This window comes from Filicampus tigris, chromosome 9 (genome assembly GCF_054856515.1).
Source record: "Filicampus tigris isolate MCC_2025a chromosome 9, RoL_Ftig_1.0, whole genome shotgun sequence".
NCBI lineage: Eukaryota > Metazoa > Chordata > Actinopteri > Syngnathiformes > Syngnathidae > Filicampus > Filicampus tigris.
Window position 1 is genome coordinate 14,196,829 of NC_141225.1, and position 20,794 is coordinate 14,217,622.

At 40.1% G+C, this 20,794-nt stretch overlaps 1 protein-coding gene across 1 annotated transcript; it reads right to left on the reverse strand.

The window, feature by feature from the left end:
- Nucleotides 1-72: 72 nt before the first annotated feature.
- Nucleotides 73-18,129, reverse strand: LOC147142132 (rho-related GTP-binding protein RhoA-B). The gene is made up of 5 exons (XM_086039940.1): nucleotides 17,960-18,129; nucleotides 2,117-2,274; nucleotides 1,457-1,577; nucleotides 1,249-1,379; nucleotides 73-785 (listed from the first exon to the last, which is right to left on the reverse strand). The coding sequence occupies exons 2-5, from the start codon at nucleotides 2,270-2,272 to the stop codon at nucleotides 612-614; spliced, it is 582 nt and encodes a 193-aa protein (XP_085896066.1). The 5' UTR covers nucleotides 2,273-2,274; nucleotides 17,960-18,129; the 3' UTR covers nucleotides 73-611.
- Between the last annotated feature and the right edge of the window lie 2,665 nt (nucleotides 18,130-20,794).

Consider the following 20,794-nt stretch of genomic DNA (forward strand, 5'->3'; position numbering starts at 1 on the left):
AAAGTTCATGCTTATCATTTTCAAATGTTTTCGTGATCAAGTGGCACTTTACATCAGTGGCTAGAAGCAAGATTCTTATAAAGTAATTTATTACACAAAACACTAAGTTTCCATTTTGCGTGTTAACAAAAATTGAGTTTCCAGTCTCGTGTCGTGCACGTTGTCACGATGCACACAAGGAGTCGTCAATGGAGCACACCAAACAAACGCTGACTTGGCATGTATGTGCGTTAGCTTGTCGAAGAAGTCACAGTGATCAGGTACTTTTACCCTAGTTGGCTGTGGAAACATTCGTCAGGTCAGCAGGCAGGGCTTCAGCACTTGACTGTAGTTGGAAGGTTTGCTGACTTCTCGTGACACTACATGCTGATACTGGAGGTTTTATTATGGCTGATTGACTGATATTCAGTAGAATTTTTTTTTCCAATACTGGCAGAACCTACTTCGGCTTAAGACATAAAACAAGTAAAAGCGTTGCACCTTTTATAAAAACAGGTGAGAACAGTCTTTTGCGTGGATGTTTTTTGAGGGGGTGGGGGATTTTTTTTTTTTTTTTTGTAGCCTCTGCTTCTTTTTTCCCCAAACAGGAAGCAGTCCCGTGCCACCCATTTTCACAGGAGGGTGCATTTATTGCTCTTCTTGCCCCGCCTAGCCTGTAGTGCCGCCCTGGTGGCCATCTCAAAGACGTCCCTCACGCCATCCTTTGTTTTGGCTGAGCACTCCATGTATCCAAAGGCACAGATCCTGTTGGCCATGTCCCGTCCGTCCTCCTGCTTCACGGGTTCCTGGAGGGGCGGAGGAAAAAAAGACGCAGGGGGTTAGGAAACATGTACACCGGAGGTCTTCAAACCTGTTCTTCGACTGGAAATTTCCTGGCTGTTTTCCATCCCTCTGGCTGCAACACATCTGATTCAAATGATCAGGATTGTTATCCAGATTCTACAGACCTTACTGATCATTTGAATCAGGTGTGTTGCAGCAGGGAGCGATGGAAAACCTCCAGGAAAGTTGCCCGCAAGGATTGAAGACTGCCGATGTACACGGTTTTGAGAATACAGCTGATGAATAAATCTTATCACTGGATTTTTCCACCTGAGTTCCACAACAGTTTTACTTAGGGCTGAACAAGACTAGCCTGATTCTCAAAATATCTTAGCCAAGGAGAAAGGAATCTTCCACAATGTGGCAAAATCATTTGGCCTTAGTGGAAGTCTGCGCTCTAAATGGCTGCCACTCCACTTTTTTTACCTGCTTCATTTTGGCAAGCTCCCTGCGGGTGTGGTCATCATTGCGCAGGTCCTTTTTGTTTCCCACCAGGATAATGGGGACGTTAGGGCAGAAGTGTTTCACCTCTGGAGTCCACTTCTCTGGGATGTTCTCTGAAAACGACAAAAGACATGATTCGGTGCAGGGCGGTGGAAGTCAACTTGAGGCGTATGCACCATGAGCGGCTTACCAAGACTGTCGGGGCTGTCGATGGAGAAGCACATAAGGATGACATCAGTGTCTGGATACGAAAGCGGGCGCAGGCGGTCATAGTCTTCTTGACCCGCTGTGTCCCACAGCGCTAACTCCACCTGCCAAAAGACGCTCAAATTAACCATGGAGGCACTTTGACGAAAAAGACTTTTGCTGTTTCAGAGCGAAAATTGTATATAACGCATAAAAAAATAGGATTGGGATATTTGTGACTAATTGTTTTTTTATTAATCATGTCTTGAGAAAGAAACGTAGTACACTACTTAGTGATTTTCAACCAGTGTGCCGTTAGAGATCATCAGGTGTGCCGCGGGAAGTTATCTGATGTCAATTATTTTGATATATATGCTGTTATGAACACAAAACAGAATATTTGTGATTTCTTTTTTTAATATGAGCTCTAGTTTTTTTTTGTTAACAATATCGTGAGATTTTATACAGTATTGTGATCTTTTTATACAGTATATCGCCAAACTTCCCACAATACCGTGATAATTATCGCATCGTGTGGTTCAGGATGGAAGTTTTATAACTAACAGTGACTGTATGAGACCACACAATTACCTGTGGTTGGAATTAAACACAACAATGTTGTGAACCTTGCAGGCAATGCAAAAACGAGTTAAAGGCTCCACACCTGTTTGCTGTCCACTTCGATGTCCGCCACGTAGTTCTCGAACACGGTGGGCACGTAGACCTCAGGAAACTGGTCCTTGCTGAACACAATCAGCAAGCAGGTCTTGCCGCATGCGCCATCTCCCACTATGACCAGCTTTTTCCTGATTGCCGCCATAGCTGTAGATGAGAGGAAGAGGGGAACAGTTTGTGTTAAGACAGGCTGAACAAAAAAAAAAAAAAAGTGTGCCCCCGGCGTCATTCACTGCCAGACAATTTCAGACCCTCTTTTACCCAAACGTTTAAAAAAAAATGGAAAAAATATATAAATAAATTCCTGGGATTGCATGTGAAAAGACAAGTAAATTCGGCAATGGCAGTGAATGAGTTAACAGGAAACATTTAGAAGCGCCACCTACATTATTTTACCTGCAACATGGACAAGGACAATGCCTATCCATCCATCAATTAATAATAATAATAATAGTAGATTAGGGCCACACGGATTAATCGGCCCATAGTAGCTCTTTTAAAATCTGAAAAAAAAAAGTATATATATTTTTTTTTTATAAACACATGAACACATTACTGCATAAGACAAAAAAAACTTTCTCTGTTGTAAAGTTAACAAAACTACTAAAGGACAAAACTATTGTACATCACAAACTGTGAACCCAAAACAGCTTAATATAATTCCAAACTGATCTTAGTACATTACAAAAAAAATGACTGATAGATCATTTGATTTCTGACATGCGCATGTAGAAGTGGCGAGTAGTTCTTTGCAACTTCCATTAACAACCACCGGCTAAATTTAGCTCCTCCTCAACAACATCTGAATCTCTCAGTCATGATGTATCAATACTTCCGTGACACCAATTACTACTTTTACTACTTTCCTATCAGTTAAGGCTTAGGCCGCATCTTAGGGCATTAGTGAAAGAGCACAAAAATACACCACAAATAGGTGAGTTTTTCAGCAAAAATTGTACATTGGTACAGCTCAGTGGCGATGGCTGGATCTGACTTTTGTAAGCACAATTGCATGTTTTGGTTGCAAAAGCGCATGTGATATAAGCTGGCATTTTGAGTGGCCACAAATAGGTGTGTGTTGCTATTCACTTGCGAAAAAAGAAGTTGCAAACCGTCTGCAACTTAGGAAACCAGTAGCAGAACCCCTTCACGCTGCACGATGTGACTGAATTGCTTAATAATGTTCGGCTGATTTTAGGACAAATTGGGTTTCACTTTAGCATGATGACGATAATACCAAGAAGCCCCCAGATGGGCTAATGAAGTCACCTGAAAGCAGATCCTCCAAGATTCAAGTTTAATTAGCTTTCTATTAGTAAATATCAACACCACAACTATTTACAACATGGTAATAAGACGTTATCAAATCGTAGTAAGAAGTGTTAACAGCCATTTTCTGTTTTCTTTAAATTCAAACCAGTAATTCAAACCAGCTCCCCAGTAATTCAAACCAGCTCCCATCATCATTTCCTTTCCTTCACCTAGCTGGCAGCTAGCTTGGGAAACTTTGAAACCCTAACCCTAGTTTGAAACCCTAGTTTGAAACCCTAGCCCTAGTTTGAAACCCTAGTTTGAAACCCTAGTTTGAAACGCTAACCATAGTTTGAAACCCTAAGCCTAATTGGAAATCTTAGTTTGAGACCCTACCCTAGTTTGAAACCCTAGTTTGAAACCCTAACCCTAGTTTGAAACCCTAGTTTGAAACCCTAACCCTAGTTTGAAACCCTAACCCTGGTTTGAAACCCTAGTTCTAAACCCTAACCCTAGTTTGAAACCCTAATCCTAGTTTGAAACCTTAACCCTTGTTTGAAACCCTAGTTTGAAAACCTAACCCTGGTTTGATAACCTAGTTTGAAAACCTAACCCTAGTTCGAAACCCTAGTTTGAAACCCTAACCATATCTTGAAACCCTAACCCTAGTTTGCAACCCTAGTTTGAAACCCTAACCCTAGTTTGAAACCCTAAACCTAGTTCGAAACCCTAGTTTGAAACCCTAACCCTATCTTGAAACCCTAACCCTAGTTTGCAACCCTAGTTTGAAACCCTAACCCTAGTTTGAAACCCTAGTTTGAAACCCCAACCCTAGTTTGAAACCCTAGTTTGAAACCCTAACCCTAGTTTGAAACCCTAACCCTAGTTTGAAATCCTAGTTTGAAACCATAACCCTAGTTTGAAACCCTAACCCTAGTTTGAAACCATAGTTTGAAACCCTAACCCTAGTTTGAAACCCTAGTTTGAAACCCTAACCCTAACCCTAGTTTGAAACCCTAGTTCTGAACCCTAGCCCTAGTTTGAAACCCTAGTTTGAAACCCTAGTTTGAAATCCAAACCCTAGTTTGAAACCCTAACCCTAATTTGGAACCCTAGTTTGAAACCCTAACCCTAATTTGAAACCCTAGTTTGAAACCCTAACCCTAGTTTGAAACCCTAGTTCTGAACCCTAGCCCTAGTTTGAAACCCTAGTTTGAAACCCTAGTTTGGAATCCTAACCCTAGTTTGAAACCCTAACCCTAATTTGAAACCCTAGTTTGAAACCCTAACCCTAGTTTGAAACCCTAGTTTGAAACTCTAACCCTAGTTTGAAACCCTAGTTTGAAACCCTAACCCTAGTTTGAAACCCTAGTTTGAAACCCTAACCCTAGTTTGAAAGCCTAGTTTGAAACCCTAACCCTAAATTGAAACCCTAGTTTGAAGCCCTAACCCTAGTTTGAAACCCTAACCCTAGTTTCAAAGCCTAGTTTGAAACCCTAACCCTAGTTTGAAACCCTAACCCTAGTTTGAAACCCTAACCCTAAGTTGAAACCCTAGTTTGAAACCCTAACCCTAGTTTGAAACCCTAGTTTGAAACCCTAACCCTAGTTTGAAACCCTAATTTGAAACCCTAACCCTAGTTTGAAACCCTAACCCTAGTTTGAAACCCTAATTTGAAACCCTAACCCTAGTTTGAAAACCTAACCCTAGTTTTACACCCTAGTTTGAAACGCTAACCCTAAATTGAAACCCTTGTTTGAAACCCTAATTTGAAACCCTAACCCTAGTTTGAAACCCTAACCCTAGTTTGAAACCCTAACCCTAGTTTGAAACCCTAGTTTGAAAACCTAACCCTAGTTTGAAACCCTAGTTTGAAACCCTAACCCTAGTTTGAAACCCTAATTTGAAACCCTAACCCTAGTTTGAAACCCTAACCCTAAATTGAAACCCTAGTTTGAAACCCTAACCCTAGTTTGAAACCCTAACCCTAGTTTAAAACCCTAACCCTAGTTTGAAACCCTAGTTTGAAACCCTAACCCTAGTTTGAAACCCTAGTTTGAAACCCTAACCCTATGTTGAAACCCTAGTTTGAAACCCTAACCCTAGTTTGAAACCCTAGTTTGAAACCCTAACCCTAGTTTGAAACCCTAATTTGAAACCCTAACCCTAGTTTGAAACCCTAACCCTAGTTTGAAACCCTAACCCTAAGTTGAAACCCTAGTTTGAAACCCTAACCCTAGTTTGAAACCCTAGTTTGAAACCCTAACCCTAGTTTGAAAACCCTAATTTGAAACCCTAACCCTAGTTTGAAACCCTAACCCTAGTTTGAAACCCTAGTTTGAAACCCTAACCCTAAATTGAAACCCTAGTTTGAAACCCTAATTTGAAACCCTAACCCTAGTTTAAAACCCTAACACTAGTTTGAAACCCTAACCCTAGTTTGAAACTCTAGTTTGAAACCCTAACCCTAGTTTGAAACCCTAACCCTATGTTGAAACCCTAGTTTGAAACCCTAACCCTAGTTTGAAACCCTAGTTTGAAACCCTAACCCTGGTTTGAAACCCTAACCCTAGTTTGAAACCCTAACCCTAAATTGAAACCCTAGTTTGAAACCCTAATTTGAAACCCTAACCCTAGTTTGAAACCCTAACCCTAGTTTGAAACCCTAACCCTAGTTTGAAACCCTAGTTTGAAACCCTAACCCTAGTTTGAAACCCTAGTTTGAAACCCTAACCCTAAGTTGAAACCCTAGTTTGAAACCCTAACCCTAGTTTGAAACCCTAGTTTGAAACCCTAACCCTAGTTTGAAACCCTAATTTGAAACCCTAACCCTAGTTTGAAACCCTAACCCTAGTTTGAAACCCTAAACCTAAGTTGAAACCCTAGTTTGAAACCCTAACCCTAGTTTGAAACCCTAGTTTGAAACCCTAACCCTAGTTTGAAACCCTAATTTGAAACCCTAACCCTAGTTTGAAACCCTAACCCTAGTTTGACACCCTAATTTGAAACCCTAACCCTAGTTTGAAACCCTAACCCTAGTTTGAAACCCTAACCCTAGTTTGAAACCCTAATTTGAAACCCTAACCCTAGTTTGAAACCCTAACCCTAGTTTGAAACCCTAACCCTAAGTTGAAACCCTAGTTTGAAACCCTAAACCTAGTTTGAAGCCCTAGTTTGAAACCCTAACCCTAGTTTGAAACCCTAATTTGAAACCCTAATCCTAGTTTGAAACCCTAACCCTAGTTTGAAACCGTAGTTTGAAACCCTAACCCTAATTTGAAACCCTAACCCTAGTTTGAAACCCTAACCCTAGTTTGAAGCCCTAGCTGGAAACCCTAACCCTAGTTTGTAACCCTAACTGAAAACCCTAGCTGGAAACCCTAACCCTAGTTTGAAACCCTAACTGAAAACCCTAGCTGGAAACCCTAACCCTAGTTTGAAACCCTAACTGAAAACCCTAGCTGGAAACCCTAACCCTAGTTTGAAACCCTAACTGAAAACCCTAGCTGGAAACCCTAACCCTAGTTTGAAACCCTAACTGAAAACCCTAGCTGGAAACCCTAACCCTAGTTTGAAACCCTAACTGAAAACCCTAGATGGAAACCCTAAACCTAGTTTGAAACCCTAACTGAAAACCCTAACCCTAGTTTGAAACCCTAGTTGGAAACCCTAACCCTAGTTTGAAACCCTAACTGAAAACCCTAACCCTAGTTTGAAACCCTAGTTGGAAACCCTAACCCTAGTTTGAAACCCTTACTGAAAACCCTAGCTGGAAACCCTAACCCTAGTTTGAAACCCTAACTGAAAACCCTAACCCTAGTTTGAAACCCTAGCTGGAAACCCTAACCCTAGTTTGAAACCCTAACTGAAAACCCTAGCTGGAAACCCTAACCCTAGTTTGAAACCCTAACTGAAAACCCTAGCTGGAAACCCTAACCCCAGTTTGAAACCCTAACTGAAAACCCTAGCTGGAAACCCTAACCCTAAATTGAAACCCTAGTTTGAAACCCTAATTTGAAACCCTAACCCTAGTTTGAAACCCTAACCCTAGTTTGAAACCCTAACCCTAGTTTGAAACCCTAGTTTGAAAACCTAACCCTAGTTTGAAACCCTAACCCTAGTTTGAAACCCTAATTTGAAACCCTAACCCTAGTTTGAAACCCTAACCCTAAATTGAAACCCTAGTTTGAAACCCTAACCCTAGTTTGAAACCCTAACCCTAGTTTGAAACCCTAACCCTAGTTTGAAACCCTAGTTTGAAACCCTAACCCTAGTTTGAAACCCTAGTTTGAAACCCTAACCCTATGTTGAAACCCTAGTTTGAAACCCTAACCCTAGTTTGAAACCCTAGTTTGAAACCCTAACCCTAGTTTGAAACCCTAATTTGAAACCCTAACCCTAGTTTGAAACCCTAACCCTAGTTTGAAACCCTAACCCTAAGTTGAAACCCTAGTTTGAAACCCTAACCCTAGTTTGAAACCCTAGTTTGAAACCCTAACCCTAGTTTGAAACCCTAACCCTATGTTGAAACCCTAGTTTGAAACCCTAACCCTAGTTTGAAACCCTAGTTTGAAACCCTAACCCTATGTTGAAACCCTAGTTTGAAACCCTAACCCTAGTTTGAAACCCTAGTTTGAAACCCTAACCCTAGTTTGAAACCCTAATTTGAAACCCTAACCCTAGTTTGAAACCCTAACCCTAGTTTGAAACCCTAGTTTGAAACCCTAACCCTAGTTTGAAACCCTAACCCTAGTTTGAAACCCTAACCCTAGTTTGAAACCCTAGTTTGAAAACCTAACCCTAGTTTGAAACCCTAGTTTGAAACCCTAAGCCTAGTTTGAAACCCTAATTTGAAACCCTAACCCTAGTTTGAAACCCTAACCCTAGTTTGAAACCCTAACCCTAGTTTGAAACCCTAGTTTGAAACCCTAACCCTAGTTTGAAACCCTAGTTTGAAACCCTAACCCTATGTTGAAACCCTAGTTTGAAACCCTAACCCTAGTTTGAAACCCTAGTTTGAAACCCTAACCCTAGTTTGAAACCCTAATTTGAAACCCTAACCCTAGTTTGAAACCCTAACCCTAGTTTGAAACCCTAACCCTAAGTTGAAACCCTAGTTTGAAACCCTAACCCTAGTTTGAAACCCTAGTTTGAAACCCTAACCCTAGTTTGAAAACCCTAATTTGAAACCCTAACCCTAGTTTGAAACCCTAACCCTAGTTTGAAACCCTAGTTTGAAACCCTAACCCTAAATTGAAACCCTAGTTTGAAACCCTAATTTGAAACCCTAACCCTAGTTTAAAACCCTAACCCTAGTTTGAAACCCTAACCCTAGTTTGAAACTCTAGTTTGAAACCCTAACCCTAGTTTGAAACCCTAACCCTATGTTGAAACCCTAGTTTGAAACCCTAACCCTAGTTTGAAACCCTAGTTTGAAACCCTAACCCTGGTTTGAAACCCTAACCCTAGTTTGAAACCCTAACCCTAAATTGAAACCCTAGTTTGAAACCCTAATTTGAAACCCTAACCCTAGTTTGAAACCCTAACCCTAGTTTGAAACCCTAACCCTAGTTTGAAACCCTAGTTTGAAACCCTAACCCTAGTTTGAAACCCTAGTTTGAAACCCTAACCCTATGTTGAAACCCTAGTTTGAAACCCTAACCCTAGTTTGAAACCCTAGTTTGAAACCCTAACCCTAGTTTGAAACCCTAATTTGAAACCCTAACCCTAGTTTGAAGCCCTAACCCTAGTTTGAAACCCTAACCCTAAGTTGAAACCCTAGTTTGAAACCCTAACCCTAGTTTGAAACCCTAGTTTGAAACCCTAACCCTAGTTTGAAACCCTAATTTGAAACCCTAACCCTAGTTTGAAACCCTAACCCTAGTTTGAAACCCTAATTTGAAACCCTAACCCTAGTTTGAAACCCTAACCCTAGTTTGAAACCCTAACCCTAGTTTGAAACCCTAATTTGAAACCCTAACCCGAGTTTGAAACCCTAACCCTAGTTTGAAACCCTAACCCTAAGTTGAAACCCTAGTTTGAAACCCTAAACCTAGTTTGAAACCCTAGTTTGAAACCCTAACCCTAGTTTGAAACCCTAGTTTGAAACCCTAATCCTAGTTTGAAACCCTAACCCTAGTTTGAAACCGTAGTTTGAAACCCTAACCCTAATTTGAAACCCTAACCCTAGTTTGAAACCCTAACCCTAGTTTGAAACCCTAGCTGGAAACCCTAACCCTAGTTTGAAACCCTAACTGAAAACCCTAGCTGGAAACCCTAACCCTAGTTTGAAACCCTAACTGAAAACCCTAACCCTAGTTTGAAACCCTAGCTGGAAACCCTAACCCTAGTTTGAAACCCTAACTGAAAACCCTAGCTGGAAACCCTAACCCTAGTTTGAAACCCTAACTGAAAACCCTAGCTGGAAACCCTAACCCTAGTTTGAAACCCTAACTGAAAACCCTAGCTGGAAACCCTAACCCTAAATTGAAACCCTAGTTTGAAACCCTAATTTGAAACCCTAACCCTAGTTTGAAACCCTAACCCTAGTTTGAAACCCTAACCCTAGTTTGAAACCCTAGTTTGAAAACCTAACCCTAGTTTGAAACCCTAGTTTGAAACCCTAACCCTAGTTTGAAACCCTAATTTGAAACCCTAACCCTAGTTTGAAACCCTAACCCTAAATTGAAACCCTAGTTTGAAACCCTAACCCTAGTTTGAAACCCTAACCCTAGTTTGAAACCCTAACCCTAAGTTGAAACCCTAGTTTGAAACCCTAACCCTAGTTTGAAACCCTAGTTTGAAACCCTAACCCTAGTTTGAAACCCTAACTGAAAACCCTAGCTGGAAACCCTAACCCTAGTTTGAAACCCTAACTGAAAACCCTAGCTGGAAACCCTAACCCTAGTTTGAAACCCTAACTGAAAACCCTAGCTGGAAACCGTAACCCTAGTTTGAAACCCTAACTGAAAACTCTAACCCTAGTTTGAAACCCTAGCTGGAAACCCTAACCCTAGTTTGAAACCCTAACTGAAAACCCTAGCTGGAAACCCTAACCCTAGTTTGAAACCCTAGCTGGAAACCCTAACCCTAGTTTGAAACCCTAACTGAAAACCCTAGCTGGAAACCCTAACCCTAGTTTGAAACCCTAACTGAAAACCCTAGCTGGAAACCCTAACCCTAGTTTGAAACCCTAACTGAAAACCCTAGCTGGAAACCCTAACCCTAGTTTGAAACCCTAACTGAAAACCCTAGCTGGAAACCCTAACCCTAGTTTGAAACCCTAACTGAAAACCCTAACCCTAGTTTGAAACCCTAGCTGGAAACCCTAACCCTAGTTTGAAACCCTAACTGAAAACCCTAGCTGGAAACCCTAACCCTAGTTTGAAACCCTAACTGAAAACCCTAGCTGGAAACCCTAACCCTAGTTTGAAACCCTAACTGAAAACCCTAGCTGGAAACCCTAACCCTAGTTTGAATCCCTAACTGAAAACCCTAACCCTAGTTTGAAACCCTAGCGGGAAACCCTAACCCTAGTTTGAAACCCTAACCCTAGTTTGAAACCCTAGTTTGAAACCCTAACCCTAGTTTGAAACCCTAGTTTGAAACCCTAACCCTATGTTGAAACCCTAGTTTGAAACCCTAACCCTAGTTTGAAACCCTAGTTTGAAACCCTAACCCTAGTTTGAAACCCTAATTTGAAACCCTAACCCTAGTTTGAAACCCTAACCCTAGTTTGAAACCCTAACCCTAAGTTGAAACCCTAGTTTGAAACCCTAACCCTAGTTTGAAACCCTAGTTTGAAACCCTAACCCTAGTTTGAAACCCTAACCCTAGTTTGAAACCCTAGTTTGAAACCCTAACCCTAGTTTGAAACCCTAATTTGAAACCCTAACCCTAGTTTGAAACCCTAACCCTAGTTTGAAACCCTAATTTGAAACCCTAACCCTAGTTTGAAACCCTAACCCTAGTTTGAAACCCTAACCCTAGTTTGAAACCCTAATTTGAAACCCTAACCCTAGTTTGAAACCCTAACCCTAGTTTTAAACCCTAGTTTGAAACCCTAACCCTAAATTGAAACCCTAGTTTGAAACCCTAATTTGAAACCCTAACCCTAGTTTGAAACCCTAACCCTAGTTTGAAACCCTAACCCTAGTTTGAAACCCTAGTTTGAAACCCTAACCCTAGTTTGAAACCCTAGTTTGAAACCCTAACCCTAGTTTGAAACCCTAATTTGAAACCCTAACCCTAGTTCGAAACCCTAACCCTAAATTGAAACCCTAGTTTGAAACCCTAATTTGAAACCCTAACCCTAGTTTGAAACCCTAACCCTAGTTTGAAACCCTAACCCTAGTTTGAAACCCTAACCCTAGTTTGAAACCCTAGTTTGAAACCCTAACCCTAGTTTGAAACCCTAGTTTGAAACCCTAACCCTAGTTTGAAACCCTAATTTGAAACCCTAACCCTAGTTTGAAACCCTAACCCTAAATTGAAACCCTAGTTTGAAACCCTAATTTGAAACCCTAACCCTAGTTTGAAACCCTAACCCTAGTTTGAAACCCTAACCCTAGTTTGAAACCCTAATTTGAAACCCTAACCCTAGTTTGAAACCCTCACCCTAGTTTGAAACCCTAGTTTGAAACCCTAACCCTATGTTGAAACCCTAGTTTGAAACCCTAACCCTAGTTTGAAACCCTAGTTTGAAACCCTAACCCTAGTTTGAAACCCTAATTTGAAACCCTAACCCTAGTTTGAAACCCTAACCCTAGTTTGAAACCCTAACCCTAAGTTGAAACCCTAGTTTGAAACCCTAACCCTAGTTTGAAACCCTAGTTTGAAACCCTAACCCTAGTTTGAAACCCTAATTTGAAACCCTAACCCTAGTTTGAAACCCTAACCCTAGTTTGAAACCCTAGTTTGAAACCCTAACCCTAAATTGAAACCCTAGTTTGAAACCCTAATTTGAAACCCTAACCCTAGTTTGAAACCCTAACCCTAGTTTGAAACCCTAACCCTAGTTTGAAACCCTAGTTTGAAACCCTAACCCTATGTTGAAACCCTAGTTTGAAACCCTAACCCTAGTTTGAAACCCTAGTTTGAAACCCTAACCCTGGTTTGAAACCCTAACCCTAGTTTGAAACCCTAACCCTAAGTTGAAACCCCAGTTTGAAACCCTAACCCTAAATTGAAACCCTAGTTTGAAACACTAACCCTAGTTTGAAACCCTAGTTTGAAACCCTAACCCTAGTTTGAAACCCTAGTTTGAAACCCTAACCCTATGTTGAAACCCTAGTTTGAAACCCTAACCCTAGTTTGAAACCCTAGTTTGAAACCCTAACCCTAGTTTGAAACCCTAACCCTAGTTTGAAACCCTAGTTTGAAACCCTAATCCTAGTTTGAAACCCTAACCCTAGTTTGAAACCCTAGTTTGAAACCCTAACCCTAGTTTGAAACCCTAGTTTGAAACCCTAACCCTAGTTTGAAACCCTAGTTTGAAACCCTAACCCTAGTTTGAAACCCTAATTTGAAACCCTAACCCTAGTTTGAAACCCTAACTCTAGTTTGAAACCCTAGTTTGAAAACCTAACCCTAGTTTGAAACCCTAATTTGAAACCCTAACCCTAGTTTGAAACCCTAACCCTAGTATGAAACCGTACTTTGAAACCCTAACCCTAGTTTGAAACCCTAACCCTAGTTTGAAACCCTAGTTTGAAACCCTAACCCTAGTTTGAAACCCTAACCCTAGTTTGAAACCCTAGTTTGAAACCCTAACCCTAGTTTGAAACCCTAACCCTAGTTTGAAACCCTAGTTTGAAACCCTAATCCTAGTTTGAAACCCTAACCCTAGTTTGAAACCCAAGTTTGAAACCCTAACCCTAGTTTGAAACCCTAGTTTGAAACCCTAATCCTAGTTTGAAACCCTAACCCTAGTTTGAAACCCTAACCCTAGTTTGAAACCCTAGTTTGAAACCCTAACCCTAGTTTGAAACCCTAGTTTGAAACCCTAACCCTAGTTTGAAACCCTAGTTTGAAACCCTAACCCTAGTTTGAAACCCTAGTTTGAAACCCTAACCCTATGTTGAAACCCTAGTTTGAAACCCTAACCCTAGTTTGAAACCCTAGTTTGAAACCCTAACCCTAGTTTGAAACCCTAATTTGAAACCCTAACCCTAGTTTGAAACCCTAACCCTAGTTTGAAACCCTAACCCTAAGTTGAAACCCTAGTTTGAAACCCTAACCCTAGTTTGAAACCCTAGTTTGAAACCCTAACCCTAGTTTGAAACCCTAACCCTAGTTTGAAACCCTAGTTTGAAACCCTAACCCTAGTTTGAAACCCTAATTTGAAACCCTAACCCTAGTTTGAAACCCTAACCCTAGTTTGAAACCCTAATTTGAAACCCTAACCCTAGTTTGAAACCCTAACCCTAGTTTGAAACCCTAACCCTAGTTTGAAACCCTAATTTGAAACCCTAACCCTAGTTTGAAACCCTAACCCTAGTTTTAAACCCTAGTTTGAAACCCTAACCCTAAATTGAAACCCTAGTTTGAAACCCTAATTTGAAACCCTAACCCTAGTTTGAAACCCTAACCCTAGTTTGAAACCCTAACCCTAGTTTGAAACCCTAGTTTGAAACCCTAACCCTAGTTTGAAACCCTAGTTTGAAACCCTAACCCTAGTTTGAAACCCTAATTTGAAACCCTAACCCTAGTTCGAAACCCTAACCCTAAATTGAAACCCTAGTTTGAAACCCTAATTTGAAACCCTAACCCTAGTTTGAAACCCTAACCCTAGTTTGAAACCCTAACCCTAGTTTGAAACCCTAGTTTGAAACCCTCACCCTAGTTTGAAACCCTAGTTTGAAACCCTAACCCTATGTTGAAACCCTAGTTTGAAACCCTAACCCTAGTTTGAAACCCTAGTTTGAAACCCTAACCCTAGTTTGAAACCCTAATTTGAAACCCTAACCCTAGTTTGAAACCCTAACCCTAGTTTGAAACCCTAACCCTAAGTTGAAACCCTAGTTTGAAACCCTAACCCTAGTTTGAAACCCTAGTTTGAAACCCTAACCCTAGTTTGAAACCCTAATTTGAAACCCTAACCCTAGTTTGAAACCCTAACCCTAGTTTGAAACCCTAGTTTGAAACCCTAACCCTAAATTGAAACCCTAGTTTGAAACCCTAATTTGAAACCCTAACCCTAGTTTGAAACCCTAACCCTAGTTTGAAACCCTAACCCTAGTTTGAAACCCTAGTTTGAAACCCTAACCCTATGTTGAAACCCTAGTTTGAAACCCTAACCCTAGTTTGAAACCCTAGTTTGAAACCCTAACCCTGGTTTGAAACCCTAACCCTAGTTTGAAACCCTAACCCTAAGTTGAAACCCCAGTTTGAAACCCTAACCCTAAATTGAAACCCTAGTTTGAAACACTAACCCTAGTTTGAAACCCTAGTTTGAAACCCTAACCCTAGTTTGAAACCCTAGTTTGAAACCCTAACCCTATGTTGAAACCCTAGTTTGAAACCCTAACCCTAGTTTGAAACCCTAGTTTGAAACCCTAACCCTAGTTTGAAACCCTAACCCTAGTTTGAAACCCTAGTTTGAAACCCTAATCCTAGTTTGAAACCCTAACCCTAGTTTGAAACCCTAGTTTGAAACCCTAACCCTAGTTTGAAACCCTAGTTTGAAACCCTAACCCTAGTTTGAAACCCTAGTTTGAAACCCTAACCCTAGTTTGAAACCCTAATTTGAAACCCTAACCCTAGTTTGAAACCCTAACTCTAGTTTGAAACCCTAGTTTGAAAACCTAACCCTAGTTTGAAACCCTAATTTGAAACCCTAACCCTAGTTTGAAACCCTAACCCTAGTATGAAACCGTACTTTGAAACCCTAACCCTAGTTTGAAACCCTAACCCTAGTTTGAAACCCTAGTTTGAAACCCTAACCCTAGTTTGAAACCCTAACCCTAGTTTGAAACCCTAGTTTGAAACCCTAACCCTAGTTTGAAACCCTAACCCTAGTTTGAAACCCTAGTTTGAAACCCTAATCCTAGTTTGAAACCCTAACCCTAGTTTGAAACCCAAGTTTGAAACCCTAACCCTAGTTTGAAACCCTAGTTTGAAACCCTAATCCTAGTTTGAAACCCTAACCCTAGTTTGAAACCCTAACCCTAGTTTGAAACCCTAGTTTGAAACCCTAACCCTAGTTTGAAACCCTAGTTTGAAACCCTAACCCTAGTTTGAAACCCTAGTTTGAAACCCTAACCCTAGTTTGAAACCCTAATTTGAAACCCTAACCCTAGTTTGAAACCCTAACCCTAGTTTGAAACCCTAGTTTGAAACCCTAACCCTAGTTTGAAACCCTAACCCTAGTTTGAAACCCTAATTTGAAACCCTAACCCTAGTTTGAAACCCTAACCCTAGTTTGAAACCCTAGTTTGAAACCCTAACCCTAGTTTGAAACCCTAATTTGAAACCCTAACCCTAGTTTGAAACCCTAGCCCTAGTTTGAAACCCTAGTTTGAAACCCTAACCCTAGTTTGAAACCCTAACCCTAGTTTGAAACCCTAACCCTAGTTTGAAACCCTAACCCTAGTTTGAAACCCTAGTTTGAAACCTTAAGCCTAATTTGAAACCCTAATTTGAAACTCTAACCCTAGTTTGAAACCCTAGTATTAATTTATGCTTAGGGTTTCAAACTAGGGTTTCAAACTAGGCTTAGGGTTTCAAACTAGGGTTTCAAACTAGGGTTAGGGTTTCAAACTAGGGTTTCAAGCTAGGGTTAGGGTTTCAAACTAGGGTTTCAAGCTAGGGTTAGGGTTTCAAACTACGGTTAGGGTTTCAAACTAGGGTTAGGGTTTCAAATTAGGGTTTCAAACTAGGGTTAGGGTTTCAAACTAGGGTTTCAAGATAGGGTTAGGGTTTCAAATTAGGGTTTCAAACTAGGCTTAGGGTTTCAAACTAGGGTTTCAAACTAGGGTTAGGGTTTCAAACTAGGGTTTCAAGCTAGGGTTAGGGTTTCAAACTAGGGTTTCAAGCTAGGGTTAGGGTTTCAAACTACGGTTAGGGTTTCAAACTAGGGTTAGGGTTTCAAATTAGGGTTTCAAACTAGGGTTAGGGTTTCAAACTAGGGTTTCAAGATAGGGTTAGGGTTTCAAACTAGGGTTTCAAGCTAGGGTTAGGTTTCAAACTAGGGTTTCAAGCTAGGGTTAGGGTTTCAAACTACAGTTAGGGTTTCAAACTAGGGTTTCAAACTAGGGTTAGGGTTTCAAACTAGGGTTTCAAACTAGGGTTAGGGTTTCAAACTACGGTTAGGGTTTCAAACTAGGGTTAGGGTTTCAAATTAGGGTTTCAAGCTAGGGTTAGGGTTTCAAACTACGGTTAGGGTTTCAAACTAGGGTTTCAAACTAGGGTTAGGGTTTCAAACTAGGGTTTCAAACTAGGGTTAGGGTTTCAAACTAGGGTTTCAAGATAGGGTTAGGGATTCAAACTAGGATTAGGCTTTCAAACTAGGGTTTTGGTTTCAAACTAGGGTTTCAAACTAGGGTTAGGGTTTCAAACTAGGGTTAGGGTTTCAAACTAGGCTTTCAAACTAGGGTTAGGGTTTCAAACTAGGGTTAGGGTTTCAAACTAGGCTTTCAAACTAGGGTTAGGGTTTCAAACTAGGGTTAGGGTTTCAAACTAGGGTTAGGGTTTCCAACTCAGTTTTCAAATTAGGGTTAGGGTTTCAAATTAGGGTTTCAAACTAGGGTTAGGGTTTCAAACTATGGTTTCAAATTAGGCTTAGGGTTTCCAACTAGGGTTTCAAACTAGGTTTAGGGTTTCCAACTAGGGTTAGGGTTTCCAACTAAGATTTTAAACTAGGGTTAGGGTTTCAAACTAGGGTTAGGGTTTCATAGTTTAATTAGCTTTCTATTAGTAAATATCAACACCACAACTATTTGCAACATGGTAATAAGACGTTATCAAATCGTAGTAAGAAATGTTAACAGCCATTTTCTGTTTTCTTTAAATGTAATTCAAACCATCTCCCATCATCATTTCCTTTCCTTCATCTAGCTGGCAGCTAGCTTGGGAAACTTAAGCGTTCATTTGACCCCAAATCACATTTAAAAGCACTACAGGTGTCATGTAAAGGTATTACTAAAAGAATATTGTTGGCGTTGAACTGCCATTTGGGATGACGGCGGGCCCTAATTGACCAAAGGAGGAAGTTGTTGTTATGTTTACTAAAGGATCGACGCTAGCGCCATAAGATTTAGCCGAATTGAAGACAAACATGCTTACATTTCATCTTTAAACTGCGTGATAAAAGCAGCAACATTCATGAAATAATGTTCCCGCAAGGGTTCACCTCAAAAAAATAAACAAATAAATAAAATAAACCAAGTCTAGCTAGTTAGCTCCCCGCTTAGCTTAGCATAACGGAAGTCAAGGCGATTTAACGGGTCCGTTATCTTTTCGGCTAACATTAGCCGAGTAGCGGGCAGAAAACGTAAGTTGACGCAACATCGTCGAGCAGACGCTTAACATTACATCATTATGAGAAACAGTGGCGATTGTTTTCCAGTTGGGACGTGCTTACCCAATGATTGCTTTCAAATATATCCAAATGATTTGCAAGTTGTGCTTTGTTGGCCTCCGTCGCTGAGTGCGCTGCTGGAGGATGAAGAGAAGGGAAGTGAAGTGAGGGAGTGGGGAGGGGAAAACGCACCACAGACTGGTCTGCCAACACAAATCGTTCCAGAATTCAAAATGGTTTTCCCTTCATGTGTATATTGTCAGTCCAGCTCATGGTAATCTGCAAAGGTCAAATCAGCCACCTGAATTTTTCTTGTTTGTAGAATTTGTTGTGGTTTCTTGTTTTAAGAAAACGTTAAAAAATTGATTTAGAGAACTATGTTATAGTATGCTAACGAAATAACTCCCATACGCATTTATAGGGGGGTGGGGGGGGCACAGAGGAGTCGGACTACGCACTTCCTAACCAGATGTATGACAAAAAGGCTTATTTTAAATATGAACGAAATACGTGCATACATACAAAATATGTGATCTTAATACATTTCATTTTTGATAATACATTGTTCAATGCATGTATAAAATATCCACAAAGGTTTTGAAGCAAACAACAAAATGCAGTTTTTTTTCCCAGCGCAAATTGCTCTTGCATAAAAAATGACCATTCAAGGGCAGCACAATACTGCTGAACACAAAATCAACATAAAGTGCAAGAATTCATTTTGTAATTATTGATTTTTTTAATTATTACGCCAACTCACCTTGTAGTATTGGGTAGTATAAGACCCAGTGTAAGCGCAACTAAGACATGTCTGCCATCTAATGGTGATTGGTGATATTACAACTTAAAACTGCAGTCGACCTCTGCATATTTGCAGTTCAGCACCCACAAACCCGCGGGTTTTTCTTTTTTGTTCCAATATTTTTTCATTTCGAGAGTGTGCGTGTGTGAGGGGGAGGGGGGGTGTTTGAGAGTGGGTGGGCGTCCGTGTGCATGCGTGTGTGTTTTACTTCACTGCACACAGTAGCTTGCTTTTATTTGAAGGCTTCTGGGGTAGGTGCATTATTTGAACAAATGTACGGTTAGACCTATTTTAGTTGTAATATTGTCTTGAGTTATACTGCAGATGCACCTGCCTGGAGTTAAGTTTGCACTGTTGGATTGCTGCGAGACCATACTGATATGCATAATGTGCCAATGTTTGTACCCATCCACATGATATGCACAATCTTACTTTCTTCTTTCCAAAGGAAAAAGGGAGGCCTCTGTTTGAGGTGAGCACTATAGACTTGTTGAAATGAGCTAACACATACTTTGGTTTAACAGCCAGCCAGCTGGTGACGCGCAAGAAACTTGTCTTGTGATTCTAGAATTAACTTTGGCTCAGTCTTTCCTGGCACAGATACATTTTTGTTGCGCTTTGGCAGATTGACCACTTTGCAAAAATATTTGAATAGTGTGAAATAAATGTCTTCCCTCTAAAATACGATTCTGTTACATTCTATATTTTTCAACCTATGGGAACTGCTTGCAAACCTGGACTATTTTCCCCCTTCTATTTTTAGTTTACCTAAACTGCTTGTGCTGACCTTTGTGCTATTTTTACTGATGCAAGGATAATTGCTAAAATTAGTTTTAAAGATGATTATTTAGTTGTGGCGTGTGCTATGTAAGGTGATTTAGATAGTTTGGGCTGACTAAGGTTATGGCAATTTTACAGCTGGTAGAGCAAGTTGGTTATAACTACCACTCACTAATCCCGATAAGAGGCTTCTTCAGAACTGCTCAGTTTTACCACTCGGAAAGCTAACGCACACACATCAGCAATTTCCTAACACTTAGCTGCAGTTCAACAGCGGGAGTAAAAAAGGAAGCTGTGTGACACGAATGCCTATTTCTAAGAAATCCCAAGGCATGTGAGTTTCCTTCTGTATGAACAGTGATGTCCACATGATGACTTTTTTATGCCTGCTGCTAGTTTCAGGTACACAGTATTAGAATGGCAGTTTTGAGAAACAATTTGTAATCACAATGTTTTACTGTACAGTAGATTGACACAGTCACAAATATTCTCCCACAATACAGTGGTTAACATTTAACTCAATTATTGTTAATGAATTAGACGAATTGTTTGTATTTCTTTGAGAAACTATCAAGCATCAAGTGTTATTAATTCAAATTGAATGATCCTTTTACAGTCAAATTTGAGACAGCTCAATTGGCTTCAAGGATAACATTTAACCATTAAAGCATTGTTCTTTGTGCAAGAATGCAAGTTAATAAACTAAAAAATATAAATTTGGCATATACGAATCATATAAGTTTCATAAAAAAACACATTTATGGTTTTTAGTTTCAGTTTTTTTCCTGCATTTTAGTTTCAGTTTATTTTTTCAGTTACATATAACATTTGCTGATTTAAAAAATAGCAAAAATAATGTCATTTAAGTCAAAGAGCTTCTACATACTGGTTTATTACAGAAACATTAAAGGATTTTGGTAATTGTCATTATTAATTCTGGGTAGGTTTGGAGTACCGTAACCTTACATTGGGTGTTGGAATAATACGTTTGATAAGCACTCACTGTATCTATTGCAAAACCAACCATCACAATTCAATTCTGGTCATTTATGATATGATAATGCTCTTTAGATTGCATTTCCATTTGTTGATACGTTTTATGTGATTGTCATCTTTGGTGTTTTTTAAATTTTGTCAAAATATCCCAAACTATTCCTATCCTTTTTCAGTGCTATAAATGGAAAAAGTAAATTATGCTAGAAGATTCCAGGATCAACTTCCTCAGAATTACCTGTAAAGATCTGCGATATGACTAATTTTTAAATATTATTAAAAAAAAACAAGTAGGGGTACCTTTTTGCACGAGCAGTCTTTTA